This window comes from Solanum dulcamara, chromosome 11 (genome assembly GCF_947179165.1).
Source record: "Solanum dulcamara chromosome 11, daSolDulc1.2, whole genome shotgun sequence".
Lineage (NCBI taxonomy): Eukaryota > Viridiplantae > Streptophyta > Magnoliopsida > Solanales > Solanaceae > Solanum > Solanum dulcamara.
The window spans coordinates 40,974,885-41,000,174 of record NC_077247.1 but is presented as its reverse complement, the minus strand read 5'-3'; the positions used below and the strand labels follow the sequence as shown (position 1 = coordinate 41,000,174).

The 25,290-nt window shown below is 35.7% G+C and overlaps 1 protein-coding gene across 5 annotated transcripts; it reads right to left on the bottom strand.

Annotated features, from left to right (window-relative positions):
* Positions 1-11,283: 11,283 nt before the first annotated feature.
* Positions 11,284-24,917, bottom strand: LOC129874353 (paired amphipathic helix protein Sin3-like 2). Of its 5 annotated transcripts, none has more exons than XM_055949623.1 (24): positions 24,690-24,917; positions 24,485-24,569; positions 23,411-23,626; positions 23,110-23,293; positions 22,916-23,014; positions 22,660-22,833; positions 22,285-22,570; positions 21,692-21,828; positions 21,333-21,408; positions 21,229-21,258; positions 20,891-21,084; positions 20,634-20,788; positions 20,124-20,251; positions 19,757-20,011; positions 18,174-18,752; positions 17,950-18,032; positions 17,263-17,862; positions 17,046-17,143; positions 16,822-16,960; positions 16,574-16,726; positions 16,299-16,462; positions 15,228-15,351; positions 12,434-12,609; positions 11,284-11,588 (listed from the first exon to the last, which is right to left on the bottom strand). In XM_055949623.1, exons 2-23 carry the CDS (start codon positions 24,562-24,564, stop codon positions 12,472-12,474), a joined length of 4,092 nt encoding a protein of 1,363 aa, XP_055805598.1. In that variant the 5' UTR covers positions 24,565-24,569; positions 24,690-24,917; the 3' UTR covers positions 11,284-11,588; positions 12,434-12,471. The 5 variants fall into 5 exon arrangements, with proteins under 5 accessions (XP_055805598.1, XP_055805597.1, XP_055805599.1 ...); XM_055949622.1 differs by lacking the exon at positions 11,284-11,588 and adding an exon at positions 11,810-12,256; XM_055949624.1 differs by lacking the exon at positions 11,284-11,588 and adding an exon at positions 11,810-12,256 and having other exon boundaries at positions 15,228-15,342.
* Between the last annotated feature and the right edge of the window lie 373 nt (positions 24,918-25,290).

Here is a 25,290-nt window from a genome sequence, read left to right as displayed (position 1 = left end):
GCAGAAAAGAGGTTAGATAAAGCATATATGAGAAAGCAAATAACGAGAATGACAGAGATAAAATAGAGTAATTAAACTTAGAAATTTTTTAGGTTTATATAAATTTTGAACTCTTTTATAGCTAATTTGAATAACTTAGATACTTGAATTTTAGGATATTTTAATTTAGAACTTCAACTTGAATGTCATGAGGTTTGAAACTTAATTTTTATTTGAATTAATTATAACTTGAATTAATTAGAATATGAACTTAATTATAAGTTGAATTAATTAGAAATTGAAATTAATTATAACTTGAATTAATTAGAACATGAAATTAATGATAACTTAAATTAATTAGAATATGAATTTAAATTATTTGAAAAAATATTATTTCATTAATTGTATTTTTATTTATAGAAAACAGAATTGAGACGCACTACCTATCATCATGAAGTCTTTAAAAAGAGTCATGTAAAGAAAAAGACTAATGCATCGGATCCGGATGAGTGGGTGGAGGAAAGGGTCGAGCGAGCCTATGTAAGTTATTTAACATAATATATAATATATTTTGATTCTAACTTTTATTTTTAATACATACATACATGCATGCATTAGTCTTTTTCTTGATTATAATGTTTATTTTTTAATATGCAGCAAGATTATGAGCAGCACATACGTGATATGGGAGATTCGATCCAGCTAACACCTGAATAGTTCACTCAAATTTGGACAGAAAAAGTGGTTAGAGGCAGCCACAAGGGCCAAATATATGGAATGGACTCTAGAAATAATGTACGGCGACTCCAATCGGGTTTAGAAGATATTGGATCGTTGCGTCAAGCCCGAGGCCGTTGATGGGATTTAGATAGCTGCTATGTCTCAGCAAATTGCAGAACTTACACGCGCATTGGCAGAATCTGAGAAAAGAAGGGTTAAGGAGCAAAAAAGTATGAATGAACAAATTGAGCAAATTAAAGAACAAGTGTTCAACCTCGTTCGTCAGCCTCCGCCCCGTTATTCAAGAGGGTCCACTCCGGATGAATCCGACGATAGTGATGAATACATAGCAAATAGTCCTTAGGTTCCCTATGTTAGTTTATGAACATTTTGAATTTTTTTGTTAACTTTGAAACACTTTAAATCGTTCTAAATAATGACTTTATTCGTTTTAAGTATTTAATTATGTTTGTTATTATGTATTTTGCGTATATTATTTGTTGTTATTTGTGTTTGAATGGGTTGAATTGCTATGAAGTGAATTGAATTTTGAATGGAGGTGGACAGTAGAAACTGCAGGTTTCTACTGTCAAAAATGTTGCAGATAAGCGACGGACTGAGACTCTCAGTCCGTTGCCTTTCTGAAAATTTTTTAGAACACCAAGATCAAATAGCGACGGACGGAGACCAATAATTCATCTCTTTATATTAAATAATTACTTTTTTAAAAAAATAAAAAGACAGAGTCCGTCGTTTTTTTATATATTTTTTTTAATTAAAAAAATATTAGGGGCGACGGAGTCCGTCTCTTTTTGGCGTCGTTTTTCACATTTTTTTAGTAGTGTTATGTACTTCATTTTTTTATGTGCATCACGAATGAGAATGCTTTCTCTATACCAACATGAATTGTGGTGTAGTGGTGGGACTGTTTTACCCTTAATCAGAGGTCTCGGGTTTGAGCTCCGAGTATGAAAAAATTATGTTGGGAGTCACCCCCAAATGGGCCTTACAGTGCACGATCCGAATTTAATCGGGGCTCCACAGACTCCGAACACCAAGTGGAAAACCAAAGAAAAAGAGAATGCTCTCTTCATAGTTGTCGTAGCAACATTTAAAATTACAGTCAACCTCACAAGGAAATAAATATCCACAAAATTTACCTCAACCAATGTCTTTGCCAAATTATCTAAGTTGGAGAAGAAGGCAGACATGGTTTTCAATTTGAAGAGAGACAGTACAACAAAAACAATTATTAATGGCAATAAATATGCATATTAACAAAGAACGCTAATTTTTTTTACCGACATTAGTTAATTTATCATTAGATTTAATGTCGCTATAGGCTTTAGGGACACTTACAAAGTGCTAAAATATAATTGTCACAAATAATTACCTTTAAAAATATATATATATAGCCGCAATTAAACTATTACCGTTAATGAATGTTGCTAAAGATCATTTTTTGTGCAGTGGAAACAAAACCTTTTTTAAAAAACTTTTATCTTTAAATAACTAATAACTAATAAGAAATTTAAAAAAAGAAGTCAAAGATAATAAATAAAAGTAGTCAAAAATAATGGTTTACTCCCCTCATTGTACCCGAGGTTATGGATTATTTTCTCCTAAGATAAAATGGATAAATTATTAAAGAAGTAGCATTACCTTAAACTTCAATAATTTCAGCAAACTCAAAAGTCATCAACAAAATTACACAAAGACTCAACTTTATTTGTAAGAAAATATATGCAGAAGAAGAAGAAATTCGATGTTTTATAAATGAGAGAAAAATCATCTATTTATAGACAACAAAGGATAGTGTGAACGAGTGCTTATTTTGGCTTATTGGAAAAGTCACAACTCTTTGCAAAAGTCACAACCTTTCAGAAAAGTCACAACTCTTCAAAAAAGTCACAATCTTTCGGAAAGTCACAACTTTTCGGAACGGTCACAACCCTTCGAAAAAGTCACAAACTTTCAAAAAGTCACAATATTTCGGAACAATTACAACCCTTTAGAAAAGGCACAACTTTTCGTAAAGGTCACAATATTTTATTTTTCATTCACATCTTTAAAATCCAACAAAAATAAAGGAATAACAATTGATATAAAAGAGCAAACTAAGCTGCAGAAGTAACTAAAGGAATCTCAAATCCCCATCCTTCTAAGTCATGAAAATAACTGTTTACGTTTTTTTGATAAATTATTAAACAGAAAAAAAAGCATAATGTCCCAAAAAATTCCTCCCAGCTATGGATGGCAAAGGGGCAGGGAAAAACCACCTGCCTGTAAAAGCTCACTTGCTCTCTGTAAAATTGCTCTTAATAAAGCACCACACCCCAGTCCCACATTTTGCATTCTTTTTCGTCTTTCCTCCTTGTAGTTTGGTTCTTCTTTCCACAATTCAAAACTTTCCCTATTTTTTCCACACATGCATAATAATCTATGCATCTGAAATGGTGTAATATAATAATTGCACATACAGTCTCCATTGGTTAAAAATGTGTACCAAAAAATGTCATTCGGAGCGAATTCAACCAAATTCAGGAGCAATAATACAGGTATGAAATAAGGCGATACAATTTGCTGGCAGAGACACATCCAACTATACATAACCTTCATGCATGCCTTTCCATTAAGAAGTTGGGAAGTCCAAATATATTTTGTGTGTACAAAATATAACTTTTTAGACAATAATTTGAAGAATCTGACAATTGATAGTATAATATATAAACCCAACGGCAAAAACGGAGGAAGGGTGATTACCTGATTTCAGGATTGATACAGACATTGCGAACCAATTGAAAGCCACAAATCCCAATAGCTACTCCTACGGCTGCAAATAGTGGATACACTTATAACACCATAAAAACTGCATCTTTAGTACTCAGATCTAATCGCCGAACAATAGAGAACCTGATAAAATAGGAGCTGTGACTTAGTAGTTAGTTAGAAAGTTGTTAGTTTGTTATAACTAAGAGGTTAGTTGTAACTAATTAGTAGTTAGAGAATTGATAAAATATATAGGACATGTATATATGGACACTTTAGGAAGTCTACTGATACACACTTTTTCAATATTCTTCAATACAAAAGATGCCCTAATCTCTCTCTTCATTCTTCTTCCTCTCTCTTCATTCTTCTTCCTCTGTAAGTCTCCTTCACTTTGGTTCATTACTGTCTTCATCATGGTATCAGAGCGGAAGGCCATAGATATGGTCTAAATCGAGCTACGTGAAAGTCGAAGCTGTCGAAACCAGTGAAGAGAAACAATGGCAGAGGATCTGGACAACGAGCTGCCGGAGAAGCTAAGTCACAATCATCAACTGTATCTGAGTGCATCAGACACGTCCGGAGTGGTGTTAGTGTCTATTCAGTTAACGGGACCTGAAAACTACTCGGTTTGGAGTCGCTCGATGCGAATCGCCATACTAGGACGCAACAAGCTCGGATTCATCAATGGAACATGTAAGAAGGCTAATTTTGGTGTGAATTTGACAGATCTGTGGGAGCGATGCAACGCCATAGTTCTGTCATGGATAATAAATTGTGTGTCAAAAGAGTTGTTAAGTGGAATTGTGTATTCTTCTGATGCGAGATCTGAAAGAGCATTTTGACAAGGTGGATGGATCGAGGATTTTTCAGTTGCACAGAGAAATTACAACCACAACTCAAGGTACGAGCAGCATTTCTGAATATTTTACGAAGCTGCGATTACTGTGGGCTGAGTTTGATAGCTTAGCCCCCTTTCCTGGATGCAATTGCGAGAAATCGCGCGATTTCGAGGAGTTTATGAAGAGACAAAAATTATTGTAATTTTTAATGGGACTGAATGAGTTATATGAACAATCTCGAGGCCAGATTTTGATGTTGGTTCCACTGCCATCCATTAACCAAGCCTACTCTATGATGATTGAACGAGAGAGTCAAAAGGTTATGGTCAATGCGACTGGATCATCCATGAATGGAGAAATAACAGCTCTCATGACAAGTCGAGGAGGAAATTTTAGTAGATTCAAGAAGAATATGGATGTGCAATGTGATTATTGCAAGTTGAAAGGTCATCTAAAAATAGATTGCTACAAATTGCATGGTTATCCTTCAGATTACAAGTTTAAAAGGAAACCAAATGGTGTCAATCCTATTCACGCACGTGATGGAGATCCTAGAAACAATGGCTACCAGGTAAGAAGAGAAGAGCCTAAAGGAAGAGTGTATAATGTGAAAGAGGAAGCTTCTAAGTTTCCTGAAGGTATTAGAGGCACGAAACCTGATATTGAAGCTTACAGAGGAGTGGCTCTACCTCAGGGCAATTGCAATCAGTTAATGAGATTATTAGAGGATCCTTATCGCTACAATCGATTGATACAATTTTTGGACAAGGAACAGCAAGGAGAAACATCTTCAGCAAGCATGGGCAAGCTATCAAATGCAGAATCTCATAACATGGAAGGTAACATTATTGCATCCAATGTGACTGTACATGAGGAATCAGATACTATTTCAGCATGTTCTGTAAAAGATAAAAGGGAGGAATGGATAGTAGACAGCGGAGCTACGAATCATATGACATCTAATAAAGAGCTCTTACAAGAAGAGCATACTGTTATTACTGATAAACAGGTGCATCTACCTAATGGTGAGGTAGTAAATGTGACTCATACTGGAAATTGCGAAATCATTGATGGCCACACTATAAGCAATGTGCTGTATATACCTGACTTTAGATATAATCTTTTATCAATCGCCAAGATTACCAGGGAGTTATGTTGTTCAGTCAATTTCTTTCCTGAATTTTGTATATTCCAGGACCTCTCAAGTGGGAAGGTGTTGGAGATTGGTAGGGAGAAGGAAGGCCTCTATTTGCTGAAGTACAAAATAAAAGGAGCACAAGACAAGCAGCAGTTGATGAGAGGATTGATTGCTACAAAAAATGCAGTAGATATTATGTTGTGGCACAGAAGAATGGGTCATGCTTCTGTTGGTGCAATACAGAAACTTCTGGATATTGATCATGGTCATTGCAAACAAGCTTTAGACAAATGTGAATTGTGTCCTCTTGCTAAACACACTAGAATGGCTTTTCCTGTTAGTGAAACTAAATCCTCTGCTGTTTTTGATTTGTTGCATTTGGATGTATGGGGTCCTTTTCATGTTCAAACTGTTGATGGTTATAGATTGTTTTTGACTATTGTTGATGATCATTCACGTATGACTTGGATATATTTGCTCAAACTTAAAAGTGATGTTGTAGTAGTCCTTTGAAACTTTATACAGCTGATCCAGACTCAATTCAATAAGACCATTAAGGTGTTCAGGTCAGACAATGGATCTGAGTTTGTCAATTCAGAATGTGTGCAGTTATTTCTGGCCAATGGTATAGTACATCAAAAAAGTTGTGTCTACACCCCTCAACAGAATGGAGTTGTTGAGCGTAAGCATAGATACATTTTGGAGTTGGCAAAAGCAATCAGATTTCAAGGGGCTTTTCCTTTGAAGTTTTGGGGGCATTGTGTATTAGGGGCTGTTTACATGATGAACAGATTATCCTCAGTTGCCTTAAAAGGTAAAACACCCTTTAAAATATTTCATGGTCACAGATGTTCCCTTGATCATCTCAAAACCATGGGCTGCTTATGCTATGCCAAGAAGCTGCCTTCAGGTGATAAATTTGATTCAAGAGCTGTGCCTGCAGTACACATGGGATACTCTTCTGTGACTAAGGGCTATGTGTTATACAGCCTGGTGACTCATTCCTTTTTCATATCCAGAGATGTACTTTTCAAAGAGGACATTTTTCCTTTCCGGACCACTGCACACACTGGTCCAATCTTTCTCAATACTTCTACAGATCCCTTCACATATGAGTCTCTTGCTACTTTCTCTGATGAGGTAATTCCTAATCCTGTCTCACTAAATAATTCTCCTACCAATGGTGTTCCTGTTAGTGCAGTTCCTACTGCTCCTGCTCCTGAACCTCCCATTGAAGTACCAACTGTTCGAACTTCTTCCAGACAAAGAAAACAACCCTTTTGGATGACAGATTATGTTTCCAACAGTGTTGCAACATCAACTCCATATCCCTTTTCTCATGTGCTAAGTCATGCCAACCTCTCCCCTTCTTATCAGCAGTACCTCACTGCTTTTTCTTGCACTACAGAATCCAAATCATATCATGAAGCCTGTTCAGATCCACATTGGATCCAAGCTATGAAAGAAGAGATTCAGGCTCTTCAGGATAATCATACTTGGCAATTAGTTCCATTACCTCCAGGTAAACATCCTATTGGTTGCAGATGGGTTTACAAAGTCAAATTCAGAGCTGATGGTCACATTGAAAGATACAAGGCAAGATTAGTTGCAAAAGGCTATAATCAAAGAGAGGGCCTTGACTACTTAGATACCTTTTCTCCTGTTGTGAAAATTGTTACAGTGAGGAGTGTACTCTCTATTGCTGCTGCTGCTGCCTGGCACATTCATCAAATGGATGTGTATAATGCTTTCTTACAGGGTGATTTGCATGATGAGGTGTACATGTCCCTACCTGAGGGATTTTCTAGCCAGGGGGAGTCACAAGGCTTAGTATGTAGGCTAGTTAAATCCCTATATGGTCTTAAACAAGCTAGCAGACAATGGAATGTAAAACTCACTGATGCACTACTTACCTTTGGTTTTCTACAAAGTGGCCTAGATCATTCATTGTTTATTAAGAGAAAACATGGAAAGATTGTGGTGATTCTGGTATATGTTGATGATATGCTGATAGCTGGAAATGACCTGGAACTAATTGAGCAAACCAAGAAAGCACTGCATGCTAAGTTCAAGATCAAAGACCTTGGAATTCTGAAGTATTTCCTGGGAATTGAATTCTGCAGATCAGTGAAGGGAATATTGATGAACCAAAGGAAGTATGCCTTGGAAATGATTGAGGAAGTGGGTCTAACTGGAGCCAAACCATCATGGACACCACTGGATGCCAATGTTAAATTGACAACAACAGAAATGGATGAGGCAACAGGGGCAACAGATGATCCAATATTGGAGGACATAAGATCATATCAAAGATTAATTGGAAGATTACTATATCTGACACTAACTAGGCCAGATATTTGCTTTGCTGTTCAAACCTTAAGTCAATTTTTGCAGAAGCCAAAAAGGTCTCATATGGATGCAGCATTGAAGATAGTAAGATACATAAAAAGGAATCCAGCCATGGGAATATTGATGAATAGCAGAAATGAGAACAAGCTGACAGGGTACTGTGATGCTGACTGGGCATCATGCCCAAATACTAGAAGATCAGTCACAGGTTTCTTGATCAAACATGGTGAATCCTTGATTTCTTGAAAGTCAAAGAAGCAAACAACAGTTTCAAGAAGCTCAGCAGAGTCGGAGTACAGAAGCATGGCTTTCACTGTCTCGGAAATAATGTGGATTGTTGGATTATATAAAGAATTAGGTGGAGAATTGGAGATGCCAGTGGAACTTTTTTGTGATAGTAAAGCTGCACTACAGATAGCAGCAAATACAGTATATCATGAGAGAACAAAACACATAGAAATAGACTGTCATTTTATTAGAGAGAAGATTCAAAAGGGACTGATCAAGCCTCTGTTCTTGGGTACACATGAGCAACAGGCAGATATAATGACAAAAGGGCTACACAAATCACAACATGAATATCTTGTTTCCAAGATGGGGGTACTAGATATTTTTGTACCTGCCAGCTTGAGGGGGAGTGATAAAATAGGAGTTGTGACTTAGTAGTTAGTTAGAAAGTTGTTAGTTTGTTATAACTAAGAGGTTAGTTGTAACTAATTAGTAGTTAGAGAATTGATAAAATATCTAGGACATGTATATATGGACACTTTAGGAAGTCTACTGATACACACTTTTTCAATATTCTTCAATACAAAAGATGCCCTAATCTCTCTCTTCATTCTTCTTCCTCTCTCTTCATTCTTCTTCCTGTGTAAGTCTCCTTCACTTTGGTTCATTACTGTCTTCATCAGAACCAAAATCCCTTATTATTTGTAGAACTAGTAAATGCACTATAATATTACACATACACCCATTTTCTCGATGCTAGATCCATGAACCAAACAGTAAAATAGCAAAATTTCCAAGGACAAAAAGGACAAAACTTGAAGACAGTAACAAACCTCGGGCCTCAGCCATCGGTTAACGGTGGAGGAAACCATGGGCAGAATCGGAAAATACAGAAGTACTTGCTTCAGACTTACAGAGCTCAACTGGCGATGAGCTTAATGTGATTGCCAATATTTATATTTAATCTGGAATGTTCTTCTCAGCTGCAATTTGTTGTTAGTTCATTGTACGCAGACGCCCATGGTTTGAATACTCAGACCTGAGCTTAAAAATGCGGGCTCTCACTTAGCCTCGTAAGACGTGATTTTTAGTGCACTTTTCATTTCTATTCACGTGGTGCCGTTTAAATTATGATGGTAATTTGAGCATAAGATTTTTAATTTTTTAAATAAAATTTATATATTTAAAATCATAATAATTAAAAAAAATCAAATAAAATTCAGTGAACCCATAAAATTTCAATCATATTATATAAATTAGAATAAAAAGAGTATTTATTTTCTTTTGTTGAAAGAGTGTCTTTTTTTCCTTTGTACGTAATTGATGGAAAAAGAAAGACATTCCGTGATTTTAAGTGAGCCCCAAACATTATTTCTTAATTTAAATGCGAAATTTTATATTCGCAAATAGTAATTTAATTATTGGTATTAAAAGTATTAAAATATTAAATTGTGAAGTACTTTAAGTCTTTTGGTCAAAGGACAAGTTATGTTGAAATTATTGTATTAAATAATATGCATTGTATAATTTTTGAGAAGTTATTTATTTAAAAAATACTTCCTATCTTATTTAATAGTTAAAAAAAAAAGATTTGAGATATCTTAGAGTATTTGAGTCATTTTCATTGTTTTATTACAGAATAACTTATCTTGATACTTTTATTAATTCTGATATAATTTATTCTAAAATTAATAATCAAATATAAGACAAAAAAATTTAAAAAAAAATCTTCCAATTATATCTATATTTATCCAGCATACCGAACTTATAATTGTGCCTGTCCGATTGTCGACATGGATTCCGTCAAAGGCTAAAAATTGCACATGCTATTATGAGAACCATTTCATCACTTAAACTGAAAATAATTTCATAAAAACTCGTATAATCCAACACTGTTATCTTTGAAGAATTTTCTGGCTCAATCATATTACCTTTAATATTCAAATATCAAAATGCCATAAGTAATATATAAAATTAATACATACGCAGATAGTGGACCGACTATCAAGAATTCCATTTGGCTGACTGGAGCAACTTGCAAAAGCACAATCAAATTCCAAGGAAAAGACTCTGTCATCCACCTTTGAGAAAAGGTTCATTTATGACATTCGTGGAAAGTTTGATTCATCTATGTCATTATTTGTAAACTAAAAATATTTTTTGTTTTGCAAAACTACTTTGACACGTGGTCAATTATGATTTGGTCACGTCATTAACTAAATTATTATTTAAAATGGAAAACGTTCAAATATGTCATCAAACTTTGAGAAAAGGCTCATCTATGTCATCCCTTAAACGTTTGGCTCATCTATACCATTTCAATTAACAAATAATGACATGGATGAGTCTTTTCTCAAATCAAAATGACATAAATGGGTCAAATTTTTAACGGATAGCATAAATGAACTTTTTCTCAAAATTTGATGGCATATTTGAGTCTTTTCCCTTCTAAAAATAATCATTTTGCTCACAAAAATATGTAGAAAATAACCAAGACAGTTGTAGCACTCCTATTTAATACATATCCAATTCCAGAAATTAATTAGAGTTTTAATCAATTTTAACAAACTTCAAATTGAACCAACTAACGTTGAGCTACTGCTGAAAACCAATCTTCTTGGGCAGAGATCTATCAAAAATAGTTTTTTTATTCCATAAAAATAGGATAAAGGTTGTGTATATTTAGGGATGTACAAAAATCGAATCAAAACTTTTTTTGAAAAATCTGATGAGCATTTGAATATTTTCGTACCATAATGATTATATTGAATATTTGCAAAATCTGATGAGCATTTAAATATTTTCCTTAAGAAACTTTTTTTCCTTTTTTAATAATGTTCAAAATTTCTGAAAATTGTTGGAGAAGTCATATATTTGTTTTGAAAGCATTTTCTTATTGGTTAAACCGAAAATCGAACCATTAAAGACCAAAAATCGATAAACCAAAAATTAATAACAAATATCTTATTGATTTAGTTATCGATTTAACCTATTTAAAAACCAAAAATCGATAATATTTAAAACCGAACCAATCCAATCAATACACACCCCTATGTATACCTCACCACTTCTCAGATCCCACTTATAAAAGTTCACTGGTTATGTTGTTGTAGTAGTACTGTTGAGCTACTCCTACTTCAAACCTTCTTTGTCTGAATTTAAAACACCAAATATTTGAATATGAACATCATTCAAACTTCCAAATACAGATTACAATTTTAAAAATAGTCTTTTCCAAGACCAGCTTAGAAAATCAAATGACTGCAAGGACAGATTTTTGTTAATCACCAATCATATGGTGGTGCTTTACAATTCAGTTTACGGCAAGTAGACAGTTTTCAATTGTTTTTTTTCATGAGAGCATCAATTATAAAATTGACTAGTGACTTCAAAAATTGTGAGTTTCTTCACTGCAAAACCGAGACTATCAGCCTTCCCATTACAAGCCTCTGGTAATATATCAAATCAATAAAACCCATCCAGCTATTAGAGCACACACATCTTCATATTGTTGGGACTCAAAATCTAGAATGGGGAGTGAAGGAAAACCAGTCTGCATATTCCTGCCATGGATGAAACACATGTACTTCTATTCTCATTTTAGATATCAAGTATTCAAAATTCACTAGCCCAGCTAATACACATTTGTACAGAGTAGCCCACTAATGAAAGTAAAATGCTTCCCCTTCAAAAGGTTCACCAACCCTAAGCCCAAACTCAAGACCTCTGTGCTTGGGATGAAAATACATGTACTTCAATATAACTAAACCAATACACAAATGAATGATTGAAGTAACAACTTGTCAAGAAGGGAACAAATCTTATGTTTTAGCATAGTTCAGTATTGGAGTATGTACAAGATTAGGGACTAAACCCCACTGAAATATCTAACATAAGCCTTTTCACTATACCACTTTCACCTAGTTCACTTAACAGGGGCCGCTTGTACACAGACTGCTGCTGAGGAAATGCAATCTAGGCTCCTATGCGCTCCCATGGAAGCAATATGATTCAATAAACACAACTCTATAATTAACAATTTAACATCACGAGCAAAACCCACATTTACAAGAAGATGGCTTGAATGCCATTGACAAGTATAATACAGTTAACGAGAAGATCCACAACTTGATCCTTGTTCTGAAGGTGAAGTCAATTCAAGAGAATTCCGCCACCGAGTGCTCAACCAGTTGGGTCAAGTAAGTTGTTGTACCAAAGAAACCAAGAAAAGCTGAAGTACGCAGAAATAAGAAGGGAATAAGAGTAAGTGTTCTTTTTTTTTTCTTTTGAGATCAATGAGGGAGACAAGTTCTTTGAAATAGCAACAAATACTGATGTGAATTACAATAAGTACATCGAATAGACCTCGATATTATATAGTGATATGGCTTAGATAGATGGTGCATACCTTGATTGCCACACGTTTAACAAGAAAACCACGCATCATCATAATGAAGACGTCAAAACACGGTGAAAGCGTTCTATTCTCGCTTGGCCATGACATGATAATCTGCCAGCCAAAATGCTTCTTCTCTTCCTTCCAAGACGGTAAAAGAAGTCCTCCGTGTCCAATACATAAGAAATCTGCAAAGCTTTGTCTTATCAGTGGAATGAATTATCCTAAAATTGTTTTTAGCTAAGCTGAGAACTGATAAAGGCACCAACTTTCAGTTACAACTAGTGGTGGCAAATGGGCGGATTTGATATGATTTTGGCGGATTGAAAATGGATTGGATTGCAATCCACCCATATGAATATAAGTAAAAATATTCGGTAAAATGGTCCGAAGTCCTAACCCACTTTAATCTCCCAAAGCCAAAAAACTTTAAACCTTTAACTTAGTTAATTAAAATCGGTTTACACATAGTACAAACCCTAAAACGTGTTTCACAACACCATTCTGTTAGTTTTCTTCAGGAAAAATAACTGACAATCAAAACAAAGTTGTGGAGTAGAATAGTAGATATATGTTAATATATTCTTAAAGAGTAAAAGGCTAGAACCCCCTGCCGGCCCCAAAAACCTATTGCCATTTTACCAACTACACATGTAATCTACATGGGAATTCTATTACCCCCTGAACCTTTTATTTTCAAAATTTCGCAACACTTAAAATGCTGACCTGTCCAAGAAAATCACACATGTTGGGCCCACTCCCTTCACTTTTATTATTCTAAAGATCTCCATTCCCCACAATCTTACACACAATTTGGATCTCAACCCGAAATTCTCATCCTTGTCACCTACCCGAAAACACCATGAAGCCATTTTAAATGCAGTAAAACAGAGCTCACTTTCTACAACCTGTGATTGGGTAAAATTTTGACCAAATCCAGTTAGGTTCTTTACTGTCTGGTTCGTTGATGTCGAGGTGAGGGAGTCATGGTTTGAGCTTGGATTTATCGCTCAGTGATGAGATTCCATCACTGATGAGGCTTTTCCGGTCTGCGGTTTCCATTCTTCAAACAATTTTGCAATTCAAAGCTCAAAAGGTCCATCCCTTCTTTATTTTGTACTATGTTTTAAATACTCCGAGGCCTTGATCTGTCATTTAATTTGACTGAACATTTGGATGTTTTATTTGCTTAAAAAAAGAGTTGCATTAATTGTAGAATCTCCAATTGGGAACTAACACATGAACTATTTAATTTGATTTTAGCAATTTTAGGTCTTTCCGTTCAATCCTTGCGCGCCTACAAGAGATGTGTATTCACCTTCTTGGATGGGCCAGCATTTACATCTTGTTTGGATGGTTGTTACCCATTGTATTGTATTGTTATTTTAAATACCACGTTTGTTTTGATTGTTACTAAAATTTTATTGTAGTGTTTAAATTCATCGTTATGTAACGACGAAAAGTCTCATTTTGTGTAACAACCAATTTAGTATGATTGTGTTGTTACCTTAATATTTTCTTCTCATTGTCTTTGCTTATTATTTAATAATCCTATTTTCTTCTTTACCCTACCTTTTTATAGTAGCTCTATCCGGTACGCTGCTTTTCTTGTAGGTTTATCATTTAAATTGTTGATGTGTGACATTAAGTAACGATAGAGAACGATACAATCTATCCATGCATTGTATTTATTAAAATAATATAATACAACACAACAACCATCCAAACAGAGTGTAAGGGGTTACGAAATTCCAAAAAAAAAGGTCCGGGGGGGTAAGAGGACGCCCATGTAGGCTTTTAGCCATTTTCTCTATTCTTAAACAAATTTACAAGATATTAGTTTAAGAAATCTAGTAAAAACTAGACATATGCAAATTAAATCTTCTCAAAATAAATACGATAAAAAGTAGACAAACGCAAATTGATAAGAGCATATTAATTTCGAGTAATGACTCAGCACATTTAACTTTCAATTAATAAAAATGTGTGATTTCGGTCCTTTCATGTAGAATAATATATTATATTTGACACTATTTATAGAACTATATATACAACTGTCAAATATATTGTGAGGCAACACTATAAATTCAACACAGCACATGAAACGGTTAGTAATTATGATAAATTTATGAGTATTCATAAGCAAATGATTAGACGTGTACAATAGTTTTGACTCAATAGTTTTAAATCGATAGGATATTTGTGCTTGATTCAAATGTTCTTTCAGTTTCCTTAATTGGTCCTCTACTGACTCTCTATCCTTCCATTTGTGTTTTTGTTATTTTGCTTCCATATTTGATTCAATCATAGTAAATATTTATTCTTTAAGCAAATAAATTTTGCAGCTATTTTTGATATGTCAATGTCGGATAATTTAAGCTAGCAGTAATATTCCTGAATAGGAAAAAGTTATAAAAAGAAAAAATTCACTTTTTTCCTGTAGGAATAGACCCATGCGGCTGAATAGTGTGTTGAGATTTGTCTTTAGTCAAATGCGACGCTGCAATATATGTCTTCACTCGGATAGTTAAAATATGGATATGAAATCCATATTTTTATGGGTTCAAAATAGATTGAAGTCCATATTTACCCAATAAAAATGTAAGCGATCCAACTCATTAAATATGGGTTAAATGGACTGATTTTATAAATATGGGCTGAAATTACCGGCTCTAGTTACAACCGACGCCACTAAAGGTTAAAAGTACATATTCTTCGGGGTTTGCAAAACCCACTTAATAATATCACAAAGTTGTACTAACATTTGCAATTTCAGCAGTTGAAGTCAAAGTAGAAATCCATGTACCTTTGATGAATTCGAAGCCATCTTACACTCCAAACCATTTACGAGTATAATATTTTCCATCACCATGCACAGGGCAGAAGATACGTCATGGTTGGCATGCTTTCTCTTGTTTCTGCTGACAGATCTCACAAAAAGAAATTAAAAAAGCAGATCAGACATGGAAACTATTGAATGCTTATTCTTATTTTTTGATACATTAAAACAAAATATTTCCTTGATAAAATTACAACAAGAAAGTGCTGAAAGTACAAAAGGATGGCAGGGAGACGAGGTGTCTTCTTCTTGAGAACTTATAAATGCCACCAGGTTGTCTAAATCATTAGCTACATCTCTGTTACACCATAAAAACATGTTCTGTGAGCATTTGAACCTCACAAATGGCAAGGATGAATTACCAACCTCAAAACACCTATAATTTATTTCTATCCATACGGTCCAAAGAATTGAATGCTTATTCTAATTAGATCAGTCAGTTAATCGAGACTCGAGCGCAAAGGCAAGTGTGCTCCCCTGCCTCCTCTCTCAAGTAAAACTTCCTAGGGCAGTCAACCATGGTTTTCCAGTAAGCACCAAAAAGCATCATGGTCTGCGCCTCTGTCCACATGATATGTCCATATCTGACATTTACTAGAGTGGAACAGTACCTTCTGCTTTAATTAAACTATAGTGACTGTATATGCAAGGAGTCAAAAATTTATACTTCTTAAGGTGGGACCAACTCAAATTTAACTCTTTTTCCATAAAATTGAAGATGCAGAATACAACCCAAGTTCCACGTTCAATTTTACAAAAGCTGACGAAATTTATGCAATTTGTTTTGAGTAACAAATCCAGACAGTCAAGAGTAGAATATAAAGATGGAATATGTGTAGCTTCCACAAAGTTTAACGGTTCCCTCATTGAAAGGGTATACATTAACCTACAAAATCACAAGGTTAGGCGGACATCATCTCATACAACCCGTGTCCTCCCTACTGCCACTCTCTAAACCAAGAAGAATATCTGAATTTTTGGTTGAGCTCGACACAAGCTGCATTCCCGAACTTAATCTTTGGATAGGAATCAAATTACCTATTCAGCATAACCGCGGACGACTCTTTCTTTCCATGTTCAACAGAAAGATAGTCATTATGCAGATAACCAGCAAAATTGGGGTCTACATAAACTGCAACAGCTTCAGACTTCTCACTTCCATCATCCATTAACTGGATGGACAGGCGAGTCGGGGAAGACGTCTGCAAGAAGAATCACATAATAACACAGCATTTAATGTACTTGAACACGGTACCCTAAATGAAAAGAAGAGGGGTCCAAAGGCAAAAACAGACAAGTCGCGAGGGACCTACAGAATCAAACCGGTAAATGTTCTCCTCATGGAGGAGGGCATGCACATCTTCGTAATAAACTGAATCAACATACTTCTCAGGTTTCCGTGATCTTTCATATTCATATAGCTGAAGCAGCTTGCCGTCCAGTTCGTCACTTGAAACAGTTTGAAGCTAAAGTAAAAATAAATAAATAAACCAAAGTTATGGTCTAGAACCACCAAGTCATATCATACCAGATTACGTTTAAATAATTAGAGCGAAAATACCTGCTTGACCAGTTTATATATCAATTTGTCCAAAGTAAATAGCACATATGACTGGTTCCCAATGATTGATCTGCAATCATCCTCAAACTTGGCATTCTCTGCAGATCCATCTAGCAAACTATACAGAGCATGTATGAATCTGCACACACATCCACTGTTGTTAAAAAATAAGCAAGCAGATGACCTAATAATCAAACCAAAAGAAAAACAAACTTGCAACTCACCTGGCATAGGGATCAGAACCAGTTTCCTTTCCAGTTCTCCACTTTGATTCAGATGATGCTGCATTTATCTTTGCTGATAATAACCTTTCATACAAAATCTGGAAAAATAGAAGGGAAACAAGGAATACAACTTACACCTCTTTAGGTTCAGACAAGAAGCAAGGTTCGAAGGGAGATACATTTAGCAGTACCACAATTTAAAAGTAACTCTCCTCACCTGATGAAGCCTAAAAAGCACGTAGAAATCGTCATTTCCATAAAAGACCTGCAAGCCATTCTTTACACCCCCACATTGAGGTGAAGCCACGTGTTTAGCGAGAGGCTTCGAAGTAAGCAAAAATTGTTCAGACATTTGAAGCACAGTGCCATCACCTCCAATAAAGTTTGCTTCACTCGTGCCCTCCGCCTCACCTTCACTCTCAACTTTACCATCAAGCTCATCATGCTCTCCATCATCTTCTTCCTCGTGCTCCTCCCTGGAACACTCATCAGCAGCAGACTCACTACCTGAAACATCTTCTCCTGCCTCAGAAACATTTTCACTATTTTCATCATCAGCATCTGCCTCGTTATCACCAGCAACATCCTGACAACCAATAACTTCAGCACCCCCAGATTGATATTGCATACTTCCATTGCGGGAGGCACCATCTCGATAGCCAACAAAATTTTCCTCTTCAAAGTCCGCATTAGGCGACAACTCACCTTCTTCTTTCTCATTTTTGGAGGGATCAACTGATTCAGCCTTATACCCATTAATTCTAGAACCTTCAGCAAACCCGTCATTTACCAAGGGAAGTGATCTAGAAATGCCACCCTGTGTCAAAGAAGAGAAACACATTTACCTTTGAGTAATCATGATCATCAGCATAAATCATACTTAACATAGTTATGAGCTTCACACCTCTGAAGTTGGTAAGTTATCAATATTAGACTTGACTCCTTGGCCATCCTCAGCAGTACCATTATGGGGTCGTGTATCACGGCCTGGATAAGCAAAATCAGCTTGGTAAATTAAGGAACTTGGTCAAAACTAAACAACAACACCAGTAAGCCCAACAAATTCAGGATGGTTAAGAGTGAAGAAACATCCATCAATCACCACAAATCAGGTCCAAATATGTATACCTGAAGTACTTTCCATTCTTGCACAAACATTATCTGCTCCGAGGGAAGCAGCTGCATCAGAACTAATTAAGTGTTCACCATCTACCGCTAATCCATCTTCCTTGGGGTGAGCATCTGTATTTGTGAAGCTTGTCCTGGAAGAATTTACTCGTTGAGGGGAACACTTAGCATCTCCATCGCAGATAACTTTTGATTGCTTGGACTTAGTGGTGTTAGCATCCATACTAGGACTTCCATCACTTTCACCAATGCTAGTTCCATTGCTCTTCAAACCACGATGCTTTGACAAGACATCATCGTCAGTAGCCTCAGAGCCATGAAGACGATAAGTAACACCAAACATTGCCTCAAGAAAGGTGGTCCATAACCTTAGTACTTTATTTAACTGCTCTTCTGTGGAACAGACCTCTTCGCAAGAATACTTGATAAGTTTGTACAAGTCTTCATGCACTTCAGGATCAGAAAATTCAAAATCAAGATGAGGACTTATTGGATGTCTACTACCAGCAGCAATAGCAAGAATCATGCCATCTTCTTTCAGCTTTTGATCCTTGATTTCTTTGATCTCCGCCACAAAGGCTGTCAATCAGATACATGGAAACTATAAGAAACAACTACAGGAAGCATTTAACTGAAAATATCAATGTTGATACATTAAACAGTCATGCGATACTTAGGCTTTACATTACTGACTGATCTCACAATCAAATTCTCAGGACTATGTAGGAGTAGCACAAAATAAATAGAAAAAACATATAGCAAAGAAACTAGAATGACTAGGACAAGAGAACAGGAGAAACATACTTGAAAAGTGTGACAAGCTCACTAGAACAAGCAGCCTATATTTCCGAAATAACGGTAAGACATAAATGAAGCCTGTAGCTAGTACACCAGAATGCTAGTAGTATCTGTATGGGAAAGAAGGGCAGAAAGAACATACATGAAAGTGCAGCTTTAAAGGCTAGCATGTAAAGGGAGTGAATATCCAATTAAGATGTGAATAAAGCTAGATAGTAACTCGAAAAAGAGTAAGAGAAAGTATTATTACATGCAATGGTTCAGTAACTATAATGCCAGTTTCTGAGAGAAAGTATCAGCAATGTTGCTAATGATGATATCAAGTAAAGTCGCTAGAGAAATTAGAAGACGATGATTGCAGTGTCAGTAAGTCACCAACTTGTTGTTTGAAGACATCTAACTGACAAATAAAACAGGCTTTACAAGTCACACTACAAAACTAAAGCAACAGATCTTCGGCATGGACAAAAGTAGTATGTTCAGGCTGCATCTATCTCAAAAATAGAAAAGAGACAACATAATTTAACTGTGTAAAGGAAAGAAGGAATTGATGGCTTGTCCTGAAGGTGTAATAATTGAAAAGAATGGAAAGCTATGGAACCAACAGAACAAATGAATAATGGAAGGCACACAAACATTATGGTGCACTAATATAAGCCTGATAGAAATAACATTTGTTAGCTCCATACGACCATGAAAATTGCAGGTTAAGAATCAAAATAACTGTGAAAAAATCCACAGTTTAAACCATGATCATCACATACAAACTAAACACCGGAACTCACATTTTGTGCTAAGGTTCTTTGAATCTTGTTGCTTGAAATAGAAACTTCGGTGATCAAGTGATTTGTAATGGTTCTTAGAATAAATTTCAGCCCAAACTTTGTTGAAGTCTGAGCGACACTTTGTCCACTCCTCCTGTTTCTGCTTCAAGCGGGTTAATACAACAGGCAACGTAAGAGGCGGGTTTTTCCGCAAAATGTCCATCACATCCAGACCATGGTCACCATAGATCCGTTCAATGCACCTTAAATTCAATGCTACATAAAGTAGAACTTCTTGTATCAGCAAGCTACAGAGCTACATACCTTTTATGTTGATGAACTGAAAAAGAAAGAGAGAAGCATCTTGGTGATATCAGAAATGTCAAACCTGTGAAGTGGTCTTCAATGCGGATAGGGCCATCCACACCAACTGAATTATCATTAAGAGAATTCAATAACTCTTCTGCACGCTTAGTGGTTGAACTCACTGACTCCAATAACATGTCTAGCTCAAACCTGACGTTAACAGAATGCAACAAACCATCATTATGAAATACAGAGGAAAACCACTAAAGCAAGCCTTAAGAGAATATAATAAAGAAGGTTTTATGAGTCAATAAGCTATTTCAAGAACCATATACATTTGATAATTCTTATTTGTCATGATAATTGCAGCTCACAAAGGAGAGATGAGTTCGTAGAAGTGATAGAAAGGCCAGATTTTCTACACTCCTCTAAATTGATTGTTTCAGTCGGATCTATTTTGTTTTCTAATACTCATCATTCCCAGGTTTCTCTCTTTCTCTTTCTCTTTCTCTTTCTCTTTCTTTTTCTTTTCTCATTTCTTTGGTTTGTAATGGGTTAGGGTTAACCCATTAACACTTGTTAAGAAACCTACCTATCATCTTCACATCGAAACAGACTTTCTTCATACTGGTTTCTACGCATGTGCTTGAATGAGTAGTCCTCACTTCCTGAGGTCACAGATACCCAGTGATCATTCAACACTTGAGCCCCGAGCTCTGACCTTTGGCTCGCTGTAGGTATTGGATACTGCAGAACACAGATTTAACAGGTTCAAGTCAATATATAGTTCAGAATGGATAGAGATTCCTCCACATAAAATCTAATCAGAAAAAAAGATGGAACAATTACATCTTCAGGAAGAAGTCGATAACTGGGAGTGCAACTCTGACAGTTTGAAAGGTCAAGCTCCTGAATGGATTTTCCCCAGTATTTCTCCTTGTACCGGTCCTTTTCCTTACCTCCGTCAATTTCACGCTTCTGTTCTCTGTCTTTCTCCTCCTCCTTCACCGACTTTGATGTATGCCCTTCATTCCATAAAGACTCTGTTAGTAACAGAACACTTCATCAGACTATAGTGGTAAGCAAAAGGCACCCAACAAGACAAATAAGTGATTTTCCTTTCTCTCTCTGTTCTTTTTCTGTTTTCTTTTTCTTGGTGGTTAAGTTTCGGGTGTTGTGCTACTTACTTTTGCTCATAACACCTGCCAGAAATCCATCTGCAAAGTAGGTATCATTCAGAGTCCCACAGACGTAACATTGCAATTATACAAACTTAAAATACCAGAATTACCTATTCGTTCACAGCGCTCCAAAAATTCATTGAAACCCTCCATAAGATCTGGATGTTTTCCAAGTAAATCAGCAACCTGAAATAACCGTTTCTTACAAATTGTGATGCTTAAATGCAAATCATCTAGTATATTGATTCAAAATATTGTAGTGTCATTCAGCTAGTTTTCCACCTCAAGGAGAGGATAAAGTGATCACCCCTGGCTGGATAACTCAGAACCAATTTGTATTACCAACATGGCTTAAGCCTAATCAATGTCCATAATATGATATATTAAATTTTTGAATGTCTCTTATCTGCTAGATAAAACAAAGAAAGATCACCGTAATAAAGGAGTAAAAAGGACAAGATAGACATACCAAACTTTGTAATTCCTTTCTTGTAATTATTTCTGTACTATAAATATGGAGGCACTTCAAGAATGCCTGGTAATCAGTTGGACTGCATAGTCTCTCCTTTACTCTTTCACAGAAAGTGAACTCTTGGCTATACATATCTGGCACGATCACAGCAAATCATAATCCAAGGTCAATCATCAAATCTAATGACACTATGCAGGATACAAAAATCATATATTAAGAACTCTAAAATGAAACAACAAAGTGAAACTCGCAGGATAAGAACACCCTCCACCAGAATAAAGGAGCAAGTGATTTCTTGCTTCCAAAGGCCAAGTTATAGCAAAAATGACACGGATTTTTTTAAAAGGATCACCCTTTTGAATTTTCAGCATAAGATGGAATTTTTAAGATTAACTATGAACTAACAACAATCAGAACTTCAAAACTCAAATAGAAATCTAGGTTAAATGAAAATCATACAGCAGAACAGACTGTACTGAGGGGTCATAAACCTAAAGAAAGAAAGGGAGAAAATGCTAACAACACAAATGATATACAAAAGCATTGGCATCCTTGTATACTAACAATCAGAATCCTAACCATGCACTCACTTTTCACGCCATCTTTATCATCGTAAGTGCCTCCAAACTCTTCAACCCTCCGAGCAGATTTCCTTTTATCAGCAATGCGGTGCATGCTTAAATCTCCATTATTCTCATTCTCAGGTTCTCTGTAATCCTGATCGCGACCTCTGCGGTCCCTGTTCTCTTTTTCAGCACGTCTCTTTTGCTCTTTATGCAACTTCATCATTGTTTTATCATCGTCCATCTCAGGAGGCTCAACACTAGGATCACGTTCTGCATGAGGACTGATAATCCTATCCCGACGGAAACGTTGCTAGAACAAATAATTGGCAGACTCATCAATATGGTAGTGGAAGAACTATAAGAAACTGGAATTAGATAACAAGATGAATTACAGAATACCTTGTCCATGTGTGATTGCCGCAGCGATGGAATAGCAGAGCTCCTCTCATCATAACGATTGAAAGAAGAGCGGCCAAACAATGTTTGTGTTGCTGATGCAGTCCCTGAAGTATCTGGCAGGAATCTTGTGAACTCATCCAGCAAATCTGGGTGGTCTTCAAAAAGCGCTGCAACCTACTCATATACAGAGTACCGAATACATTTAAAATATAAGAATTTTCTATCATATTTATGCACCAAATAAGAAGTGTAGTACCTCCTGGTACACCTCAGTGATGCCCTTGTGTTCCTTCCTATACATGTTCAAAATGTCTAGAAAAGACTTGTACACATGATCATCATTTTGGAAACGTTTCTGCAGGAATCAGAACCCTCACATATTATTAGTGAACTTTCTAACGAATGAACTGACATTATTATCACTATAATTAGAAGCACCAACACTATTACCTTTATTTTGTTCACAAAGCTGATTGCTTCTTCAAACTCAACTGTTTTCTTTGGAGGAGCCTGTTCTTCATCAGTGAGGGTTATTTCATAGCCCTTTGGTAAGAAAGTGTTGAAGCCAAGGATCAAATTTGAATGCCCTTTAAACAAGTCTTTTACTCTTGCTATGACACCCGCAGTGTCAATTCTGTGAGGGAAAATCAAAATAATTATGCAAAAGTCCCCCATAAATCATCAGATTTGGAGATTATCTTCTTCTTTTTTTGGAAAAAAAAAAGGAAATACTGAAGGGCAGACAGCAAACCTTTGAGCCTTAAAGTCTTTCATGACATCAAGGAACAAGTCATATTTCTCCCTTTGATCTTGAAACATGTCCTTAATTTCCTTCAAATAAGACAATGCATCATTAGTTGTCAACTTTTGGGTACTAGCACTGGCACCAGCACCCCCTCCACCAGTGCCGCCACCGCCACTGCCTCCACCACCAGCACCACTTCCAGGAAGCTGTGATTGGCCGTACCTTCATTGGGAGAAAAAGAAAAATTATACAAAGAATCCAACCAAAAATAGCCGCCATTTTTTTGCTGTAAACCATATAATCGACGATTTTCCTCCCACTATATACTTTAAATGAGATTAAGTATAGTTCTCATCCACTCTTAACGCCTTGGTTAATTTGGACCCATAAGTCATAGTTTTAAATTCTTCGCTCAAGATTGTGAACAACTCAACAAAACAAAACCAAACAAATACTGATTTTGTTTCTAGTTTTCCTTTGCCCAAGAGATTGACTAAAGAAGTAGTTCTAAAGCAAAATAGGAAAACAATTTAGATATGGTAAATCCACCCCAGAACCCCAGTCCAGGAGCCAACAGTGGCATTTTCCCACTTTGGTCCCTTGATGATTCAAATCCTTAGAGGACAGTTGTACTAACCAGTCCCTACCTTAGCAACCCAAGTTCCATTTCTGCGAATCAAACCGGGTCTACTTAATTAGATTGTTGTTGAAACAGTCTGCTAATACTAAAAAACAACTTTAAAGAGAGATACAGTAGCAAATTAAAAGTAGCACACATAAAGATCAAAACTTTAATTTAAATATCCCCTAGAAATTCTGAGAGTTAAAAGAAAACAAGGATATGACCTAAGCATAAATCTTTAGGTATGGAGGAAGACGGCATCTAACAACTTCTGATCGCAGAAATTTTGGCCATCATAGACTACATATGAACTAAAAGCCTCTAATTTACTCAAAACTAACGAAAAATTCAGCAAATTCAGAAGCTAAAAAAACCTACCATAGCAAAGAACTTTTCACATCAAAACAACTTGATTTAAACCTATAAAACTCCAGAAACACAAAACGAGAAGAGCTTACAATTCTCCTTCTCCACGAGAAGAACCAAATGGCCGCTTAAATTGAGGATTAGCATATCCATCATCCCTTAATCGCTTCATAGCCTCTGCAAAAACAACAGTAACAAAAACTAGTCCATAACAGTTCAAAATTCAAAACCAAAAAAAGAAAAAGAAAAAGAAAAAAAAATTACTCATCTCATTATCTAGAAACTAGAAAAACTCACCTTTGAATTATTTTTCCTCCTCAGATTTTCTGAGGAAATTCTCAGCAGATCTAACCAGTGGTTGAAGAGCAAAACAGTTCAAACGTTTGGATCAAAAAAGAAATAATTATTATTCTCTATGATTTTCGCCTTTTCTCCTCTCTCTCTCTATTTCTCTCTTTCTCTCTCTAACGTCGAGGAAGAACAACACAAACACAAATTTGAGAAACAAAGAGGGTAGTGAAAATGAATTAACATGACAGAAAATGATAAAATGTATAGTATTATCTTTGTAGCGTGACGCACTTTTTTTTATATACTCCACTAATAACACGATATATTATAAGTATTTTTTCCAAAATTAATTTGATTTAGCAAAAAAGGCTTCAGTTTTTTCAAATTTCTTGACCTATATTTTGGGCTCTTAAATTTTGAAGTTGGGTTTCAAATGTGTTCTTTCATTTGGGCTCGAGTTGGGTTTGAGGTTGTAGATAAGCCCAAATATTATTTCACTGTTTAACTTAAATCAACTCTCTAATTGATTGATTGATAAATGTTTAACATGAGTTATATTGATTGATTGATAGGTTTACGGCTTGTTCGGAATATGGTTGTTATTTAT

What these genes read in the sequence shown, in the direction of transcription:
- LOC129874353 (XM_055949623.1), bottom strand. Translation starts at nt 24,564, where the DNA reads ATGAAGCGATTAAGGGATGATGGATATGCTAATCCTCAATTTAAGCGG. An exon ending in TGCTTTTTAGGCTTCATCAG is followed by an intron (nt 17,144 to 17,262) that starts GTGAGGAGAGTT and finishes CTATTTTTCCAG; the next exon opens with ATTTTGTATGAAAGGTTATT. An exon ending in TATATAAACTGGTCAAGCAG is followed by an intron (nt 16,727 to 16,821) that starts GTATTTTCGCTC and finishes TTTTTACTTTAG; the next exon opens with CTTCAAACTGTTTCAAGTGA.